The 19,624-nt window shown below is 40.1% G+C and overlaps 1 protein-coding gene across 3 annotated transcripts in view; it reads left to right on the top strand.

Annotated features, from left to right (window-relative positions):
• Positions 1 to 19,624, top strand: part of GALNT14 (polypeptide N-acetylgalactosaminyltransferase 14) — a 323,787-nt gene that overhangs the window by 290,481 nt on the left and 13,682 nt on the right. For all 3 annotated transcript variants that reach the window (XM_072634106.1, XM_072634105.1, XM_072634107.1), the window contains exons 10-13: positions 1,088 to 1,214; positions 5,155 to 5,247; positions 8,056 to 8,139; positions 9,598 to 9,742. In XM_072634106.1, the coding sequence (XP_072490207.1) occupies positions 1,088 to 1,214; positions 5,155 to 5,247; positions 8,056 to 8,139; positions 9,598 to 9,742 (449 nt within the window). The remainder of the gene's footprint in view (positions 1 to 1,087; positions 1,215 to 5,154; positions 5,248 to 8,055; positions 8,140 to 9,597; positions 9,743 to 19,624) is intronic.

Raw genomic sequence — 19,624 nt, 5'->3', positions numbered from 1 at the left:
TATGATTAGACAGTAGGGGAATAGGGTCATGAAAACATAGGAGAAGAGGGAGGTCAATAAATAAATGAATGAATAAGCACTTATTAAGAACTTAGTACGTTCCAAGAACACTGAAGATAAACATTCAAAGACAGTCTCTACCCTCAGGAAACTTAATTTTTAATTAGAGAAGACGACAAAGACAAGAGAGTGGTTGCCTGGAAGAAGTAATTTGGTCTGGGAAATCATAGGGGATGGTCTCTGTGGTTTTGCATGGCAACCATAGGGCTGTTGATTGACGTCCTTTCCAGAAATGGTAGTGCTGATGATTTGGTTACTCTTCTGAGCACTAGAGGTGGAAATCCAGTGGAGATAAAGTAGGGATGACGTGACATCAGGGAATGGTGGATCTGGGTTTATCGGTTTAAAATGAAGCCAAGTCAATAAAGACGAGGAGTGAGACAAGACTATTTCCACTGTATTGTTTGTGCTGGAAGTAAATTTATTAAATGTTCACTCAGAATAAAGCACTGACTTGCTAATACAGAGTTCAAATCCAGCCTCAGATGCTTTACTAGTTGTGTGACTCTAGGCAAGTCACTTAGCCTCTATCTGTCTCAATTTCCTCAACTTTAAGGATAATGTATATATTTCTTCTTAAAAAAGAATGAGGGTAATAACAGCACCTACCTCCCAGGATCATTTTAAGGATCACATGAGATATTTGTAAAGCATTTAGCACAGTGTCTGGAACATAATAAGAGCTTAATAAAAGTTTGCTTCTATCCTGTGTGGCCCTGGGCAGGTCATTTAACACTTTTGAGCCTCAGTTTTCCCATCTGTAAAATGGAGATTATCCCTCCAGTACCTATGTCACAGGGTTGTTATAAGGATCAAATCAGATAATTCATGTGAAGTATTTTACAAACCTTTTAGTCCGACATAAATGTCAGCCTTTGCTATTATCATTGGTTCAGAAAAAAAGGCCATAAAACACATGAATAAGCAAAAGGGCCACTTGGTAGGAATCCTGACTAAGCTCCTCTTCTTTCGTCACTCTTAGTTCTGGAGAAGACAGAATAAAAAGGGGGACATGACTTTTTTGCAGAAATTTCCTTCCGGGTGTGGATGTGTGGAGGCAGCCTGGAAATCCTCCCCTGCAGCCGAGTGGGGCATGTGTTCCGGAAGAAGCATCCCTATACTTTTCCAGAAGGCAACCTCAACACCTATATAAAGTAAGTTCGCTTCTTGAGGGGATGCTTCATGGGAGTGGGTCAGCAAAAGATCTTCTTTTGAACTCAGCTTGACTCACAGTAGGCACTTAATAGCTACTTGTTGATTAACTGATGGACTGCAGTCTTCCCACAGATTTGATTGTGCATGGCAGCCTCCCAGGTTGACCATGAATTTGATGGCTGAACTGACTGCTCAGACTTTGGATCTATGCATGTGAGGGAAGGAAACTGCTTTTTTGGAGTCTGAAAATGGAAATAAATGTGGTGTATTGGAAAGCACATTGGAACCTTCAGCTCTCTAGGTCTCAGGTTGTTTATTAGGAAAATGAGAGAATTGAGCTAGATGACATAAGAATTTTTCCAGTTGATAAAAAAAAAAAATTGAAATTCTCACTTGTTTCTTTGGGCTTTGAGAAGAGGCCCTGGTTTAAACCTTAAATGATTATAGGTCACTAGATAGTCTTCTCACTGTATTTCTTTCCCTGATAAGTGGCTAGATCAGTTGCGATTTTGGTACAATGACATTTTGGAAGATTCCATGTTCCTGCCTTTGGACAGTATCCTAGAGGGAGCTGTCCAAATGAAGGGCATCTGAGAACAACAGTCCTGATACCTGTCAGAACAGTAGTCAATGGTAATAAACTTGGTTCCCCAAAGTGAATCATTTCTTTTTCCTCTGTTGGGAAAAACTATGGAAAGAACTGAGAGATTAACAGCCACAAGTAGGATGATTTCTCCATTCTCCATGCTTTAAAAACTGTCATTATTCCTTTTCTGCCTTTCCTTTGTCTTTTTTTTTCTCTGTGGGAAAATAAAATGTTCTGCTTTTTCTCTGTTGTTGTCCTAGTTCTTCCCTCTCCTCACATGGTCTTCTAGTCTCTCTCCTCTTTTTTCTCATCTACCTGCCTCTCTCCCATTCACTGAGTTAGGGTTAGGGCTATGATTCAGGTTCACTTCTGAGTGCACTTCTTGCTGTGTTTTTCTGCATTTGGTTTTCTCTCTTTGTCCTTCTCTTTTCACTCTTTTCACATGCAGCTTGAGTTGGGGCATATGTGAAGCAATGTAATTGTGTAGAGATCAGTTTTTAAGAATTAAGAAAATAAATTGGAACAATATTGGAAATACAAGAGAGAGGGAGAGAGAAAACAGGAGAGGAGGGGGGAGGAGAGAGGAAAAGTAAGAGGAAGAGAGGAAAGGAAAAGGAGAGAGAGGAAGAAAGAGAGGGAGACAGAATTAACAAATGAGGAAAACTATTCAGTGAATAAATGAAGCATTTATCAAGTACTTTCTGTGTGCGTAACACTATGCTAAGCACTGAGGGGACAAATAGAAAATTAAGACAGTCCCTGCTCTCAATTCAATAACTGTAAGAGCTTACTACATGTAGAACAACATAGTAGGTTTAGATATGATGAGATATGATTGAACCTTACAGTCTAATTGAGGGGCAGGACATAAACAAATTCTTCACATGATAAACACACATATGAGCTATAAACACAGTGATCAAGAATGAAGAGTATGCCAGTTCCTCCTCCTGGTCCCACATACAAGGGGATGTGAGAGAATGAACAACCAGCCTAGGAAAGGATGCCAAGAGATGACATGTTGTGCCTGAGGGGAGAGAGCCCTTGAAAGGATTTATTTATTTAATCTTTTAACCATAAACCAAGCTGCTTGAGGGACAGTAGACTGTATGTGTGATTAGATTAGTTGGTTATAGCTTGGATCATCAGTCCTAAAAATATTCTCTTCCAATGTCACAGGTTTAGCCGTTTGCTTGAAATGGCTTTTTGTGCTATGCAAAAGGTGACAGAAAAGATTGTGGAAAGAATAGAGAAGAAACAGACAGTGGAAAAAGGCCAGTGGTATGGTCCTTAAGAGAGAAAAGTTTTCTTTCTTTCACCCTCGCTACTGGCAGTAATTCAGTCCAATAATGGGACAGATTAACCTGCATACTTTCTCTTCTTGACTTTTTGGCTGCCTTTATTGGATCCTCATGCAGGTTGTGCCTGCTGTCTGTGGGTGTCTGCCAAGACTCTCTCCTGGGTCTTCTTATCTCCCCCCCACACCAGATAGATAGAGATAGAGAAATATAGATATATGTAACTTCACTTGGTGATCTCATCAACTTTAGTGGATTTAATTGTCATCTCTATAAAAAAGATTCTCAGATCAGTTGATCCAGCCCTAACCTCTGACCTTCAGTCTTGACTCCCTGTCTACTGGACATCTCGAACTGGGTGTCCCATAGTTGTCTTAAGCTCAATATATCCAAAACTAAATTCATTATATTTTGCCCAAATCCATCATTTCTTCCAAATTTCCCCATTAACATCCATCCTCCCATTCACTTAGGCTCACAATCTAGGAGTCATCCTCAATTCCTCACCCTCCATATCCATGTTGCCAGATCCCATTATCTGTACCTTTACAACGTCTTCCCTATGCATATCCTTCCTTCCTTTTACATTGACACCACCCTAGTGTGGCCTTCATCACTTTAATCTGGAATATTGCCGAAGCCTGCTGGTTGTACTTCCTGCCCAGGTCTCTCACCCACTCCAGTACATCCTCCGCTCAACTATCAAATCTGTCTTCCAAATGCATAGTTCTGATCATGTTACTCTCCTATTCAGTAAACTGCAGAGACTTCCTTTCACCTCCAGGATCAAATATAAAATCCCCTTTGGCTTTAAACTCTTCTAATCTGGCTCTTCTTACCTTTCCAGTATTCTTATACCTGACTTCCCCGTACATACTTTGAGGTCCAGTGATGCTTGCAGCCTTTCTGTTTTTCACACAAGACACTCCATCTCCTGATCCCAAGCATTTTTACTGAATGTCCTCCAGTTCTGGATTCTCTGCCTCCTTGTCTTCATCTCCTAGTCTCTCTGGTTTCCTTTGAATATCAGCTAAAACTCCACCTTTTACAAGAAACTTTTCCCAGTTCCCCTTAATGCTAGTGCCTTCCCTTTGAGAATATCTCTGATTTATACTATATGCAGCGCATCTTGTTTGTGCATAGTTTTGTTTCATGTTATTTCCCACATTTGACTGTTATCCTGCTGGGAGAAGGGACGGATTTTTTCTTTATTTGTATCATTAGAGCTTAGCGTAATACTCATCATAGAGAAGATTCTTAATAAGTGCTTATTAACTTGACTTAACCCCTTTCATCAATCACATTTCTCTTTCCACAAACACAGAAGATAGGTTCTAAAAATACAGCCAGTCCAGTCTGGCATATATCTTTTAAGAAAAGGGTTACTTATTATTGTTACCTAGATCTTTTGAGCAGAATTATTCATATCACTTCACCATTTCAGAATCCTTCTTTCCCTCAATCCATTCAATGAACCCTCCTAGTAACAAAAAATAAAAAGGAAAGAAGAAGAAAAAGCAGTTCAGAAAACTAACCAATATACTAATAGAGTGTGACAGTGTATAGAATATTTCATACCCATAGTCCCCTTGCCTTTTGCAAAAACGGGAGAGTAGTGCATCTGGAGAGGATTATTTTAAACCATTGAGATCTTATGTTCATGTGGAAAATCTTCACAGGACTTTAAGCTTTCTGTTTTGAGTTGGGCAGGGTCTAGTACCTATACAGTAGAAAGATGAGAAACAGCAGGGCAAGACAGTATTTGCCGGTGGTTTAGCCAACAGTACCTAAGCCTCTTTTCTAAGCTGGATAAGTCCATGGTCCCTATGAGTGCCTCCCTGGGGTAGAGTGGAAAGGTCAGTGGATTGAGAATGAGCAGACCTGGATTTAGACCTTGGCTCAAGGCTACTAGTGTATGACCTTGGACAAGCTATTTGTCTTTTTTTGGGGGGGAGGGGGTGGTGCTTGGTTTCCTCCTCTATAGAATGAGGAGATTATTTTAAAATTTCTATGACACCTCCCGCTTGGTGCCTAGCCCCTCCCTCTTTTTTTCAGGAATACCAAGCGTACAGCAGAGGTATGGATGGATGAGTTCAAGCATTACTTTTATGCCGCCAGACCTGTGGCCCAGGGACGACCTTTTGGAAAGTAAGTCACCTTCAAGTGGTAGTTGAGAAGGAACCTCAGTCTCCTACTTTCAGAGCTTCTGAAGTCTTGTCCTACAATTGTTTCCACAGGTCATGGTTCTATCCCTCCAGTTAGAAGATGTGCTGCTCCAGGAGAAGGGCTTTGTTTTGGACTTCCCCCAGTGTTAGACACAGAAGTGTTTAGGCTATACCTCTTAATTGATTCTTTCTTAACTTATCCGAGGCTCCAGCAAAGGGAAATGAAACCTAATAACAGTGCTATCTTTCTAAAGTTAAGAAGTATCCCTAAGAAATGACCACCCCAGTTCTTCCTCTACTCTGATCTCCTTTATTTAAATTTTGATTCCCCACATAAGGGATCAGTTGCCAGAGCCTACCCGAAATTATAATGTAATTCTTTTCCTTCAACTCAGGTTCAACCTAAAATCAGGTTCTTTTTAGCCTGTTTTAAAGGTAGGCTTTAATGAACACCCTGTTCATTTGTTGTATTGAGGGATTGGGGGAATAAGAGGAAGCTGATAAAATACCTTGGTTGAAGATAATTTCTTCTTAGAAAAATTAGTGAATGACCCAGCTTCTAGAGATGTAGGGAGTAATGGGGTGTTGTAGCAATATTAAGCTGCATCTGTAAAACAGTGTGACCTGAAGAAAAAAGAGTGGTCTAAAATTCAGAAAACTAAGCCCTGACTTTGCCCCTAAACTCACTGTGCTGTTCTGTGTAGGTCTGGGGTAAACTTCTGTCTCCCTGCTCTTGGCCTCTCTTGAAGAATGACCATTATAAATGGAGATGGCAGTCATAGTAGAAATAATAATGATAAAAATAGGCATTTATTTGGGTTTTAGAGCTTACAAAGAATTTTCTGTGTATTGTTATTTGAGCCTCACAACATCCCTGTGAAGTCAGTCCTGCCTATATTATTATCTCCATTCTACAGGTGAGGAGACAAGAGGCTCTGAGAGGTTAAGTAATTTGCCTACAAGTATGTAGCTAGTAAGTGTCAGTAGCATGCTGGTGTGGTACAGTGGTACCAGTGCTTCAGTTTAAAGAGTCCAAGAAAGATAGTGGTAGGCCCTTTTCTTGGATCCACAAGCAACTGGAGCATGTCCAGCAACTGACTCGTTTCTTTGATCATTCACCAACCACACTGAAGTGGTTAGGTATCACTGACCATCTCTCCCCACAATCAGTCCATCAACCGGTATTTATTAAGGTTCTAATAGATGTCAGGCACTGTGTTAGGTGCTGGAGAGACACTGCAACAAAACTCAAACATTTCCTGCCCTCAAGGAGTTAACATTTTGTTGGGACTCCATCCAGAGCATCTTTTTTCCTCTGAATTTTTTATTTATTTTATTCTGAACTTAAGAAATAAAACAAGCATTTCCATAACATAGTAGAATAAAAAAAAGATGATTGCACATAAAATAGCACATCTATTATGTACAACTTGCTATTCCTTTTTAAAAAATTTAGTATTTTATTTTTCCTCAGTTACATGTACCAAACAATTTTTAACATTAGTTTTTAAAACTTTGAGTTCCAAATTCTTTCCGTTCCTCCCTCCACACCCCCTCATTGAGAAGTCAAGCAATTTGATATAGGTTATACATGTGCATTCATGCAAATGACTTTTCCTTTTAAATATATAATTGTTATCTTGCAACTTTCTTTTTTTTTTTCTAATTTTTTTCTTTCTTCTTCCCCCACTTCCCCCCTAGAGATGGCTGCCATTAGAGGCAAATATGTGTGTGTGTATATACATTATATACATATATATATATATGTATATGTAAAACCATTTTATACCTACTTCTATTTATCAGTTCTTTCTCTGGATGCAGAGAGCATCTTTTTTCATAGGTCCTTTGTAATTAATTTGAGTATTCATAAAAGTCAAAATGATTTAGTCATTCAAAGTTGTCCTTAAAGCAATATCGCTTTGGTTCAAACAACACTCTCTTGGTTCTTCTGCCCATCTGACTCTCCATTATTTTGTACAAGTCATTCTGTGCTTTGCTAAGATCATCAAACTCATTTCTTTTAGTACAGTAGCATTCCATCACAATCACACACCACAAATTGCTTAGCCATTTCAGAGCATCTTAAGGATTAGGGTGTGAGGGAGGAGATTTGGGTCCCAATCATCAGAGGGGCTGGTTTCAGGGAACAGGCTCATTCGACCTTAAAGGAACATGGATGGTTCAGTCTGTAGGTTCAGACCTAGACAGGTCCAGAGATCTATGTGGTATGCTAACCCTGATGAAACCATAGTCCTAGCAAGGGAACATGGTACAATAGATCCAAAGTCAGAGGCCCTGGGTTCAAATCCTGGTTCTGCTATTGACTAACTGTATAAACTTAGATAAATTGCTTAACTTCTCTCAGTTTCCTCATCAGAGAAGTTAGGGTTGTACTAGATGACCTACCTGTAAGGTCCCTTCCAGCTCTGAACAAGGACACTGGGATAGCTATGTACCCTGAATGTTATCATCCTGTTACTTTTTTTAAACAAAAATGGAAACTATCTCTCAGGTTCTAGTTTCAAGGTGAGATAAGGTTCCCTGAGCTATCACTGCTGACTGTTCCCAACGTTACTAAGTGTTTCTGTAGCTCTACAGAGCGCTGTGTTTCACCCTCTCTTTTTAGCTTCTTTCTTCAGTATGCCAGGGGGAGGTGGGTGCTAAGTGTGGGCACTTGTGTTCCGTAACCTCTGCAGATTTCATCAGCTTCAGTAGTTGAGACTATTGTAAAACCATCTGTGTACAGTCATGATTTTCTTGCCCCTTTTCCCTCTTTGGTACAACCCAGCATACAAAGCCGAGTGGAGCTGAGGAAGCGCCTGAAGTGTCGTACCTTCAAGTGGTACTTGGAGAATGTTTATCCAGAACTCAGGTATCCACCTTTCCTTTCAGAGATTTAAGGGCGATTTTTCTTAACCTTTGGCAAAAACCATTGGTGGGGGTGGGGATATAGAAACAAATACAGAGGATAGTCCAATGGCAGGTGCAGTTATTTTGGGAGGGCTCAGCCCACGCTATGAAAGAAGTTTGGGAGAAATATGATGCCCTGACAGAGGGGCTGACAATGACAGGACTCTGAAGCCCAAGACTGAGCAAGGTAGTATAGGCTTACAGAGTTACAGGGGGGCCCTGGGAAGAAGCATGCTAACCCCCCTATCCCTACCCCTGCCCCCATTGTCACTAGAAATGACTTTGCACCCTTTGTATTCTTATCAGTGGAGCAGCTAGGTATCCAAGTGGGATAGAGGCTAGGCCTGGAGTCAGAAAGGCCTAAGTTCAAATCCAGTTTCAGACACTTACTAGCTGTGTGACCCTGGGCAAGTCACTTACTCTATTTGCCTCAGTTTCTTCATCTGTAAAATGAGCTGGAGAAGGAAAAGGCAGACTACTTCAGTATCTCTGCCAAGAAAACCCCAAATGGGGTCATGGAGAGCCGGACACGGCTGAAATGACTAAACAGCAACAACAACAATTCCTATCAAAGCCATTACCCAAAAGGGGAAGAGAAAACATGAAGGAAATCTAGAAGAGAACCTCAGAGGAGATCTTAATACTGAAGAACTGGGTCTGCAAGGAATGACTAAAGATTATTAGATTACTTGGGATAAATGAAGGCTGACTGGCAACTTAATAATGGCAGTTATTTATAGTAGATGAGGATTGCTTACATGAAAGGTGACCTATTAATCTCTTTCTATTAAGGATGGAGAAAGAAACCTGCTTAAATAATAACATAAGGGATTTAATTTAGAACAAAATTCTAAATTACCTAAGAAAGAACTTCTTTACCATGTTTTTAGAAGCTGGAATGGGTAACTAGAAAGAGACTGGAATCTTGTCTCTAAAGACAGGATAGACTCTTATTCAACTAAGGCAGTTCAGCTCTAGTGTTACCCTAAGGCAGGGGAATAGACTTAAAGACCTCCTAATACCCTTCCCAGCCCTGAAGTATTCTTTTTTTGTTATAAGTGGGGGTACGGTGAAAAGAACATTAACTTTGTGAGCAGAGAAAACATGAGTTCAGAATCTACCCCCAGACACTTAATGCCTGTGTAACCTTGGTTGAGTTTTTGGATGAGATAGCCTTTCCCAGGTTCTTAGTTTTCTCATCTGTAAAAAGAGGGGTTTGTACTATTTGGCCTCCAGACTTACTTCGAGCCCTAACTCTGTGATCCTATTCTATGATTCTTTTATTACGCCTTTGAATATCCCTTTAAGCCTTAGGGAATGCCAGTCCTCAGTTCAAGCCTTCCTGCTCCTAGGTTATATAAGACAAAACCCCTGGACTTGATGAGCAGGGGGCTAACATCTCTCTGTCCCTTTTCTTTAGAATTCCTGAAGAGTCCTTGTTCCAGAAGGGAATCATCCGGCAGAAGCAGAAGTGCCTACAGTCCCGAAAGCAGGAAGGCCAAGAGTTCCCATCCCTGATCCTCAGTCCTTGTATTGATGGTGATGGAGAAGCAGCAGAACCCCAGGTAAAGATACAGACTTGGGGATTTGCGATGGTGCTTGTATCCCTGGGTGGTGGTGTTGGTGGTGTTGGTGGTGTTGGTGGTGGTGGTGGGGAGATAATGAGATCACACAGCCCAGATCGTCTGTTTTTAGAGATGTCAGATGATTTTCATGTCCAATTCTATGCAGAGATCAGAGGCAGAAAAATGATAATTCCCAGGCTTTTAGCAGCTGTATTTACTGCTTTTTAGGTTTCTGAATGCATAGAGTTTCTCTGAAAGAACAGCCTAATGTTCACATGTATGCCATTGTTAAATCAGTCATTAAAATAGCAGGAGCTTAATGAATATGACCTCTGTGCTTCACTTGCTGGGAGAGGAAAGTCCACCTTGTTGCTCCGAACAGGTCGTCTCTCTACCTCTCAAACTGTAAATGCAAACAAAGAAAAACAGTTCAATGGATAATATAGCGTGCAGGCTAAAGTGCCAAGTCCATGAAATTCATACTTTCATGGTTCCTACTGCAATTTTAACTCTTGACTTGTAAATGTTCACATTACTTTAGGTGAGACCCTCATATATTGAGTTTTCTAAGCCACCTGTCTCTTAGCCTTGATGTATTCTTGTCCCCGACCTCCATCCCCTCATCATCCTGCATCCATCAGTCCCAGAGGAACAGTGATCCTTCCTCTCCTCTAAACATAACCTTTAACCTCATCCCTTTCTGGCTCGTAGGTCTCACTACGCCAATATCCCCTCTTTTTCCAGTGTCTTCAATCCCTTAATCCCCTTCTGTCTCCTTCCCCTCCTGAATTAATTAACAACAATAAAAAACACATTTATTAAGTGCTCACTAAGTGCCAGGGCAGCTAAGTGACACAGTGGATAGAGTGCCAGGTCTGAAGTCTGGAACACCTGATGCTTATTAGCTGTGTGACCCTGGGCAAGTCACTGAACCCTGTTTGCCTCAGTTTCCTCATCTGTAAAATGAGCTAGAGAAGGAAATGACAGACTGCTCCTGTATCTTTGCCAAGAAAACCCCAAATGGAGTCACAGAGAGTCAGACATGATTGAAAGGACTCAGCAAGAGTAACAGTGTGCCAAGCATTTTGCCATGGTCTATTGATAAAAATACAAAAAACAAGACCATCCCTGTCAGCGAAGAGTTTATATTGTAATAGAAGGAAATGGCACATAAAGAGAATGGTGGCTAGGGCAGATTGCTGTTGATCATCCTTCATTCTCAGAGAGGACCAGTGACATCTGAAGGGTGATGTCCTGACTTGGAAGTGAGTTGGACTTAAGTGAGGAAGGGCTGTGCAAAGTCATCAGCCTCCAGAGTCATTGGAGTCAAGTGGCAGGACGTAGATAAGGGCAACTGGTGATGGCCTCAGATACAGTGGGAGACCTTGGCCTTCTTAAGCTAAGGTCTTTCCCTGCTCTCGGTTTGTTTGGGGCAAGACCATTCAGGAATTGAAGTCTAGGTAAGAATTGAGGCAAAAGATGGCCCAGTTTGTCTTCATAAAAAAAAATCAGTCTAGGAGAGAAAGTCTGTCCAGAGTGTCTGTCCAGAACAGAAACAATTGCTATTTACACTCAGTCTGAGCCATCAAAACTCAAAACAATGAGCAAAGGCCAGGGGAAGAGTGCTTTGGCTTTAGAAGAGCCTTAGATGGTAACTGGAACAAGTGGCCCATCATTAGCACAGTCTCTTCCAAGGCATTGCTAGGGTTTTTTTGATTACAGTTCTCAGAGTAAGTGGTGGAAGGAGGGGTAGTGTTGATAGTTACTAGCATTTGGAAGGGAGCATGACATACTAGAATGGGTGCTAAATATGGAGTCAGAAGATACAGGTCGAAATCTTGGTTCTACCACCTACAGGTAGGGCCAGTTTGGGCAATTTACTTAATCTCTCTGGGTTTCCATTTCCCCAAGTGTACAATGAGGAAACTAGATTAGATGACCTTGGAGGACCCTGCTATCACTACTCTACCCTTCAGCAAGCATTTATGAAGCCAGCAATGTTCTAGACTCAGCACCAGGGTACTATGGATAAAATAAAAAAGAATAAAGCAATCTCTACTCTTAAGAAGATTGCATATTATTTAGGGAAATAACACATCCATCCATCCATCCATCCATCCATCCATCCATCCGTATATATACATAAGTATATGAAAGATAAATCATAGGATCTCAGATTTAGAGATTTAAGGTTTGCAGAGTTCTTTAGATACTTTATCTTATTTGATCCCATAATAACCCATTTGAGGGAAGTACTACAGGTCTTTCCTTTTATCTTATAGATGAGGAAACTAAGTTTCAGAATGACTAAGTTACTTAGCCAGGGTCATTTAATTAGTGAGTGTCAGAGGTCATTCACATATGCACGTATCTCTTCCTCTTGAAATAATTTTCTTTCATTTAAAAGAAAGTTATTATGTATTTTTGTTTTTCATTGCTTAATTTCCCCCGAGTCCATCCCCTCCGCTTTCCCAAAGAGCTAGCTCTTATAACAGAGATTTGAAAACAGAAAAAAGAGGAGGAAAATCATTTGAACTAATCAACACATCAAAAAAGGTGGCATTATATGGATGTTTCATACCTCTGAAGCCCAGCCTCTGAAGAAGAGTCAGATGAGATGTCTCCCTATATCTCCTCTTTGGAGATTAAGATGACTTTTTTATAATTTCAAAACATTCAGTATCAATTGGTTTGGGATTTTTTTTCCTCTCATTCACATTGGTGCAGTCATTGGAGATATTGTTTTCTCAACCCTGCTTACTTCACTATAAGACTTTCCACACCTCCCCTTAGTGATTGCACTCATCATTTCATACAACACAATAATATCACATTATTGTCATGTGTCACAGGTGGTTTAGATCCTCCCCCAAAGATGGACATCTGCTTTGTTGATAATTCTTTGCTACTATGAAAATATTGCTATATATATTTATTCTTTTTGTCCAATAACGTCTTCAGGCTATATACCCAGTAGTGGAATCTCTGAATCAAAAGATATAGACATTTTAGCCTCTTTATTTGCATAATTCCAAATCACCTTCCAGAATGGTTGTGTTAATTCCTAGATCCACTGACAATGCATTAGTATGCCTGTCTTTTCACAATCCCTATCATATTGACTATTCTAATTTTTATCATCATTATCCATTTCCTACCACTTGGGTGAAACTTCATGTTTTTTTAATTTGCATTTCTCTGATTATTAGTGATTTGAAAGAATTTCAAATGGTTATAATTCTGAAATTTTTCTTTTGAGAATTATTTATTCATATCCTTTGGTCATTTATCTATTGGGGAATGGGTTTGGATCATATATTTCTGTCGATTATCTATATATCTTGTATGTCACACCCTTTTCAGAGATATTTGATACTGAACATAGCTTTTACTCCCATCCTCCAGAGACTCACAAAATGTTAGAGCTATAAGGCACCTTAGGGATTAGCTACTCCGGACTCTTAATTTTACAACTTTGCCCTTTAGTGGCTACCCAGTTTCTTTTGTTCCTTTATCTGCCAGATATCTTAAACGAGTTGGTGCGAAGTGTCTCTATTTCCTTACCACCCACTCCCCCCATTAACTCTCTGTAGTGTTGCTTCCTTGCCTCCCACTCTTCTAAAAGTGGTCACTTAATGCCTTGTAGTAACCTTATCAAATCCAAGGAACTTCATTCCATGCACATTCTCCTTATATAACAATAAAACTGGGCTCTCACCCTCTTTACTAAGGCCCCCTCTCAACTCTGGGTTTACATGTTTATGAACCAAATTCATCCCTACAGGTACCTGAACACCTAAATTGAGGGTCAGACTCCCTTTTTCCTAATGCTTTTTGGCTCTGTAAACCCCCACCTTGGAATCCTGGAAAGAATTGCTTGAAGTATAGGTTCGTATCTTTGTTCTCCCCAAAGGGAGTAGAAAAATGCTCAGTGTACAGCTTAGGTCAGGTATAGAGCAGCTATTTACTTCCTCTGCACAAAACAAAACAAACAGAAACACAGCGCATGATATGTATAAGACCCACAAGCATACATTGACATAAAAACCTAAGCAGCAGCACCAACATAACCAATGTTATTCTCTTCAGAGAATTTGATACTTAAAACGTCAGGAAATTATGCAGCACTGCCAAGTAAGCATTTTACATTCTTCCTTACCTCTGCCCTGTCTGAACAATCCTCCCAAGGTCCATGCCTTTTGGTGAGCTAGGCTGGAGCTTGGGCTTATCTTGCTGTCTACATTCATTTTCTCCAAAAAACTCTGTAGTATATGTAGTGGGAATGTTCCATAGTGTCTCCCACCCCCACTAAGGAGCCTGGGAACTCTGACCTCTCTAAATCATAAGGGTGCCTCCAGAGTTGGGCATCTCCTTCTCTTGGTCATCTGTGTTCAAGGAAGGAAATACAAATCCTTCAAGGAAGCCAGGGGACACTAACTGAGCTTTGTCTCTAGTAGCTAGATAAGAGGAGTCATCATGATGCCTCATGAGAAGCCCTAGAATTACATGATGCCCCAGAGCTAGAGGTGAAACCAAATGGTCTCTTTTGAAGGGGCACTGATAGGTCATTCTTCCTGGGTTAGTTGCCAATCCTATCTGCAGCCTCTCTTTCTTTCAGCCAGAAAATAGTAAAGGACCAAGAGACAATCTCAGCTTTGTTGTGTCATCCCAAAGGTACAAGTTCTTCTGAGGCAAGCACATGTTTCCCCAGGGGTGAGCAGAACAGATCAGGACACACTCTATGGGATGACTTCTACAGACCCATCCCATGATTATGCACCACACGGTCACTGAAGATTTAGGAAAAAGGGAGTATCCTGGCAAAAGTAATCTTTGAGAAGGTTAATATGATGATAGTTTGCAGAATAGAATGGGGAGGGATAGCAAAACTGGATAAAGTGCAACTAATTAAGAGTCTGTGGCAGTAATCAAAGCATGAGGTGGTGAGGACAGGGATTATTGTGGTGGCAATGGAAATAGACGAGTAGGGATGTAATCCACGCAAGAGATATTTTGAATTAACAGTCTACAGAAGTTGGTAGACTAAATTTGGAGAGTGAAGGAGGAGAAGCCAAAGATAACTTAAAAGTCTTGAGTTTGGAGATCTGGTGCTTTCACTAAAAGACTTAGAAAACAAGGGGAGACAATCTGTGGGATAGCAAAGGGAGAGGATTAGCTAGTGAACTCATAGGATCGTAGATTTTAGAGTTATAAAGAACTTTAGGGGTTAGCCAATCCAATCTTCCCCCCTCTCCCATTTTATGCATGAAGTGACTGAGACCAAGATAAGTGACTTGTCCAAGGTCACAGAGGTAGAAAATAGCACAGGCAGTATCTGAAATCAGGTCTATAGCTCCAAATCAAGCTTTCTTTCCATTTTACAACATTGCCTTTATATGTAGTTTGAGGTGATGAGACCTTCATCTTAGTCATTGATTTTAAAAAATTGCAAAGAGTAGGGAGGGAGAAAGGGAAGGAGAATAGTTTGGAACTCAGAATTTCGTAAAATTGAATATCAAAAATTGTCTTACATGTAATTGGAAAAAATAAAACCCTAGAAAAATTGTTTTAAAAGATGGCACAGGGACAAACACAGGTCTTTGTATTACTTCCTTCCACATCCATATTGATTTACTAACGACTACTCTTTGAGTTCAGTCATTTAATGAGTTCTGTAGTCACCTAACTATATTATCCTCTAGTCCTTATCCCTTTAGAAGAATTCTTTGGGATACTTCATCAATTGCTTTTCAATGTCTGTGGTATTCACCTAGTCCTCTCATCCACGCCTGTCAAGAAAATGAGGCTAGTCTAAGATGACCTCTTCTGGACAAAGGCATTGAGCCTTTTAATGATCACTACTCTTTTTTTCTAAAAGTTAACATACTCTCCCTTTAATTCCACCTTTTAGAATTTTTCCAAGGATAAATGTTAAGGTCCTCGGTTTAGTTTTCAGACTGAACCTTCTTTCTTTTCCTTGAAAATCAGGATATTTTTTCTTTACCTTGTCTTGTAATACTCCTTCCATTTCCCATAATCTTTCAAAAATCCACCAACAGAGGTTCACCATACCCATCTCTCAGATTTGTCAGTCCTCTAAAGAATATTTTATCCAATATTGGTAACATGAACTCAATGAGGGCAAAGTGCTTTCAACCATTTCCTTACTTTGAGTTTCATCTCCCTTTTAATGATTTTTGATTATTTCCATTCAAAAATTATTCTTTTTGAAAAAAAACCAGAAGTACATTAATGAGTAGTTGCATCTTCTCATCTTTATCATCATTTGCACCACACTCAATAGTGCCCTGTCCTTCCTTTAATCTTTCTCTTGCCCCTGATACAGATGTAAAACTAAGACCTTTTTGTTGCCCAAATTGAACTGATTCTGAGTATAGCATTCCTAACCATCGTCTTTCTCTTTTGTATTTCTATACTGTCCTCTCTCCCAAAACTATCTTGTAATCACTTTGCAATTTTCTTTATCATATGTACATATTGCTTCTCATGATGCAATGTAAGCTGCTCGAAGGCAAGATTCATTTCATTTTTGCCTTTGAATCCCCAGCACCTAAAAAAGTACCTGGCACATAATAGTCCTTTGGCAAATGCTTTTTGATTAATTGATCACTTAATTGTGTTCATCCTTCTTTACTTGACCTTGTGTCTATATTCTATACACATCTTTTTAATTCTGAGTCAGTTGCTTTAAACAGCTCTCCATTTCCTCCTGATAAGAATTATTCCTGCTTATGTCTTCAGAATTTCAGTCTTGAAGTTTTCTTTATAGAATTTAGGCCACTGGATCCATTTCTCCCTTCTTTGAATCCTTTTAAATTCACTCTCCCCAATCCTAGTCTGCTTGAATTTGCTCTTCTTCTTTGTGACAAATTCTAAGATGGATTTAGAAAAATATCAGATGAAATAACACAGTTCCATGAAGGATTTGCAAGCAAAAAAGGCCTATGTACCTGAAGGTTCTAATCAACCCCTATCTTTCTGTTTCCTTTACTTCATACCCTAGCTAACCTTCTCTTTCATTTATACCATATCTGGTCCTCCTATCAAATCCATTACCTGTCTGTCCTCTTCAGTCCTGAGCATCACCATGGGCTTCTTCTTCAGCTGTAATCACCATTCAGCCTCACTTTGTCCTGTCATTTCTCCTCAATTCCTTGTTCAGTGAGTATTCCCTATTCTCTGTTGCTCCCTGTCATCTTTGCCCTTTGACCTATGGTATTCTGGCCTCTTAGGCCCTCCACTTCCTGCTTCACAAGATTATAGAAGCAAAGACCTCAGAGGTCATTCGATCTAACTCAAGCATCTTTGAACCCTTTGTCCTAGACCTTTTTCTCTAGGTGATTTCATCAGGTCCCATGGGTTCAATTACTATCTGTATTTGAGGGACTCCCAAATACACATATCCAGCTTTCATCTTTCTCCTGAGTTCTAGGCCCATGTTCCCCATATTGGTGCCCTATATGTACAGAACAGAAATTATCATCTCTCTACCAAAAAACCCACAGCTCTCCCCTTCCTTACCTTCCTTAGAACCCCAGAATCATCCTCAAGTCCTCACTGTCCATCATCTCCCATATTCAATCATTTGCCAAGTGTTGTCGATTCTGCCTCCACTTTTCCTCTTCTCTCCAGTCAAACAATCACCCCCTCTAGGTTAGGCCCTCATCACTACTTCCCTAAAACTATTGCACTAGCCTCCTAATTAGTCTCATCTCTAGCCTTTCCCTCTCTCCAATCCATCCTCTACAGAGCTGCAAAACTGATATTCCTAACGTCCACATCTGACCATGTCACCCCCCCCCCACACACACACACCCTGTTCAATAAGTTTCAGAGGATTCCTACTATGCCCTGGGTAAAATTATAAACTCTTTTATTTGGCATTTGAAACCTACCTCCATCCTGTGTTTCTTGGCTTTTTTTCACCTTAATTCACTTTATATACCCTAAATTCCAACCAAAGTGGTCAGCTTGCTCTTCCCTTAAATGACTTTGCATCCCTGAACCCTGGACTTTGCACAGGCTATTTCTTATTCTTGGGATATTCTATCTCCTCTCTTCTAATGAGAAAATTTCCCACCTTCCTTCAAAGCACAGCTTAAGTATTCCCTGCCTTGGGAGCCTTCTCCTGATCTCCCCAGGTATTAATACTATCTCCCACTCCAGAAATTACTTTGTTTTTACTCCATGTATTTTGTACATGTCTCGCTGTGTATGTGTTTTCTCCCAATAGGATATAAGCTTTTTGAGGGAAGGAATTGTTCCTCTTTAGTCATTGACTTCCCAGTACCTGGCAGGGTGCCAAGCACACAATGGTAAACTCTCCATAAAATGCTTATTGAATTGAATTTGGAGAGGGATTACAAGAGAGGTAGATTTTACAGATGGGTAATGAAAGGTTGCTTGAGCAGGAGCCAAAGTCTTCTTTCACTGATCCAGAGAATTTCTTCAGGACCATCAGTTTTCTTGGCATATATTAGAAAATATCTGATAGATTTAACTCAGTCTATCAGATATTCCCCCTTGAAGTATTTTTATAGAACCTAGATGTCTCAAATACAGGCTGTTTTCAGCTATAAAATGAGCAGGTCATGACATGGCTGATCCATTTATTTCATCCTTCATTATGATTGATATGGATCGCTATCCAATCAATTTAACTGTAGTGGTTTGTATTGATCCTGAAAGCCATCAAAATAAGTCAGTTAGTTTTACTGTGAACTGGTTCATCTATTGCAGGTAGGTGTTGACCCCTAATGTCTCATTTACTTTCAGACTAAACCATTACCCAGTCATGGAGTTCTGTCCCAACAATGACCAGTATTACCTGAAGAGTCCCTTTGGAAAACAGCTTTGTCTAGGGTGGTTTATGATGGTCACAAAAGAAACTTTTCCCTTCTGAGATTTGCTTCTCATTTTCCTTGCTACCTCCTGTCTACTGGTCCTTCTTATATTCCTTAGCTGAATTATTTCTCTCTCTCTCCCTCTCTCTCTCCCTCTCTCTCTCCCTCTCCCTCTCTCTCTCCCTCTCCCTCTCTCTCTCTCTCTCTCTCTCTCTCTCTCTCTCTCTCTTTCTCTCTCTCTCTCTGTCTCTATCCCTCCCTCCCTCTCTTCCTCCCTCCCTCTTTCTCTCTTTCCCTCCCTCCCTGCATTCTTCCCTTCCTTTCTATCTACATCTTTGTCTGTCTGTCTGTCTCCACACCAGCACTCTTGGGGTCTCCCCTGTCTACCCTAACCCACAAAATTTGTCCATAATTCAAGAAATGTCTGAAAACTCACCTTCTTGAGGGAAGAAATGCATAGAAGAGAGATGGTGAATATCCTCCATCTGTTCCTATCTAAACATACAATTTATATGGTTCTCATTATGTACTTGCTAATCCCCAGTGCGTCCTAAATAATAATAATATACCCACAAGGAAAACTGTTCCCTATGTAAAATATAAGACCAACACAGTAATGCCAAGAACAGTCAACATAAGATGTAGCATTTTTCAGGAAGATAGTTTAAGACCAGTATAGTCCTGTCCAACCTTAAATACATCATTATCCCTTCAAAATTAAATGAGATATGTCCTCAGCATTAAAGAAGGAACATCTTAATAGCCAATTATTTGATGTAATTATAATCATAATGAAAAACACATTAAATAGCCCTTTCATATCATGGAATTATTCTTAAATGATATACAAATGATATTTTCACTTGCTCAGTATAAAATTCTTTATGTATGCCAGAGAAAGACAGAGACAAAAGACTTTGAGCTTGAATCCAGAGGTCTTATTGAACTAATGGATGAAGGCAATACCTACAAATATCTTGTTCTGCTCTAGGCAAGGCACATGAGGATATCACCAAGA

The sequence above is a fragment of the Notamacropus eugenii genome, chromosome 1 (assembly GCF_028372415.1).
Source record: "Notamacropus eugenii isolate mMacEug1 chromosome 1, mMacEug1.pri_v2, whole genome shotgun sequence".
Classification (NCBI taxonomy): Eukaryota; Metazoa; Chordata; class Mammalia; order Diprotodontia; family Macropodidae; genus Notamacropus; species Notamacropus eugenii.
This window is presented reverse-complemented; position numbering and strand designations above follow the sequence as displayed.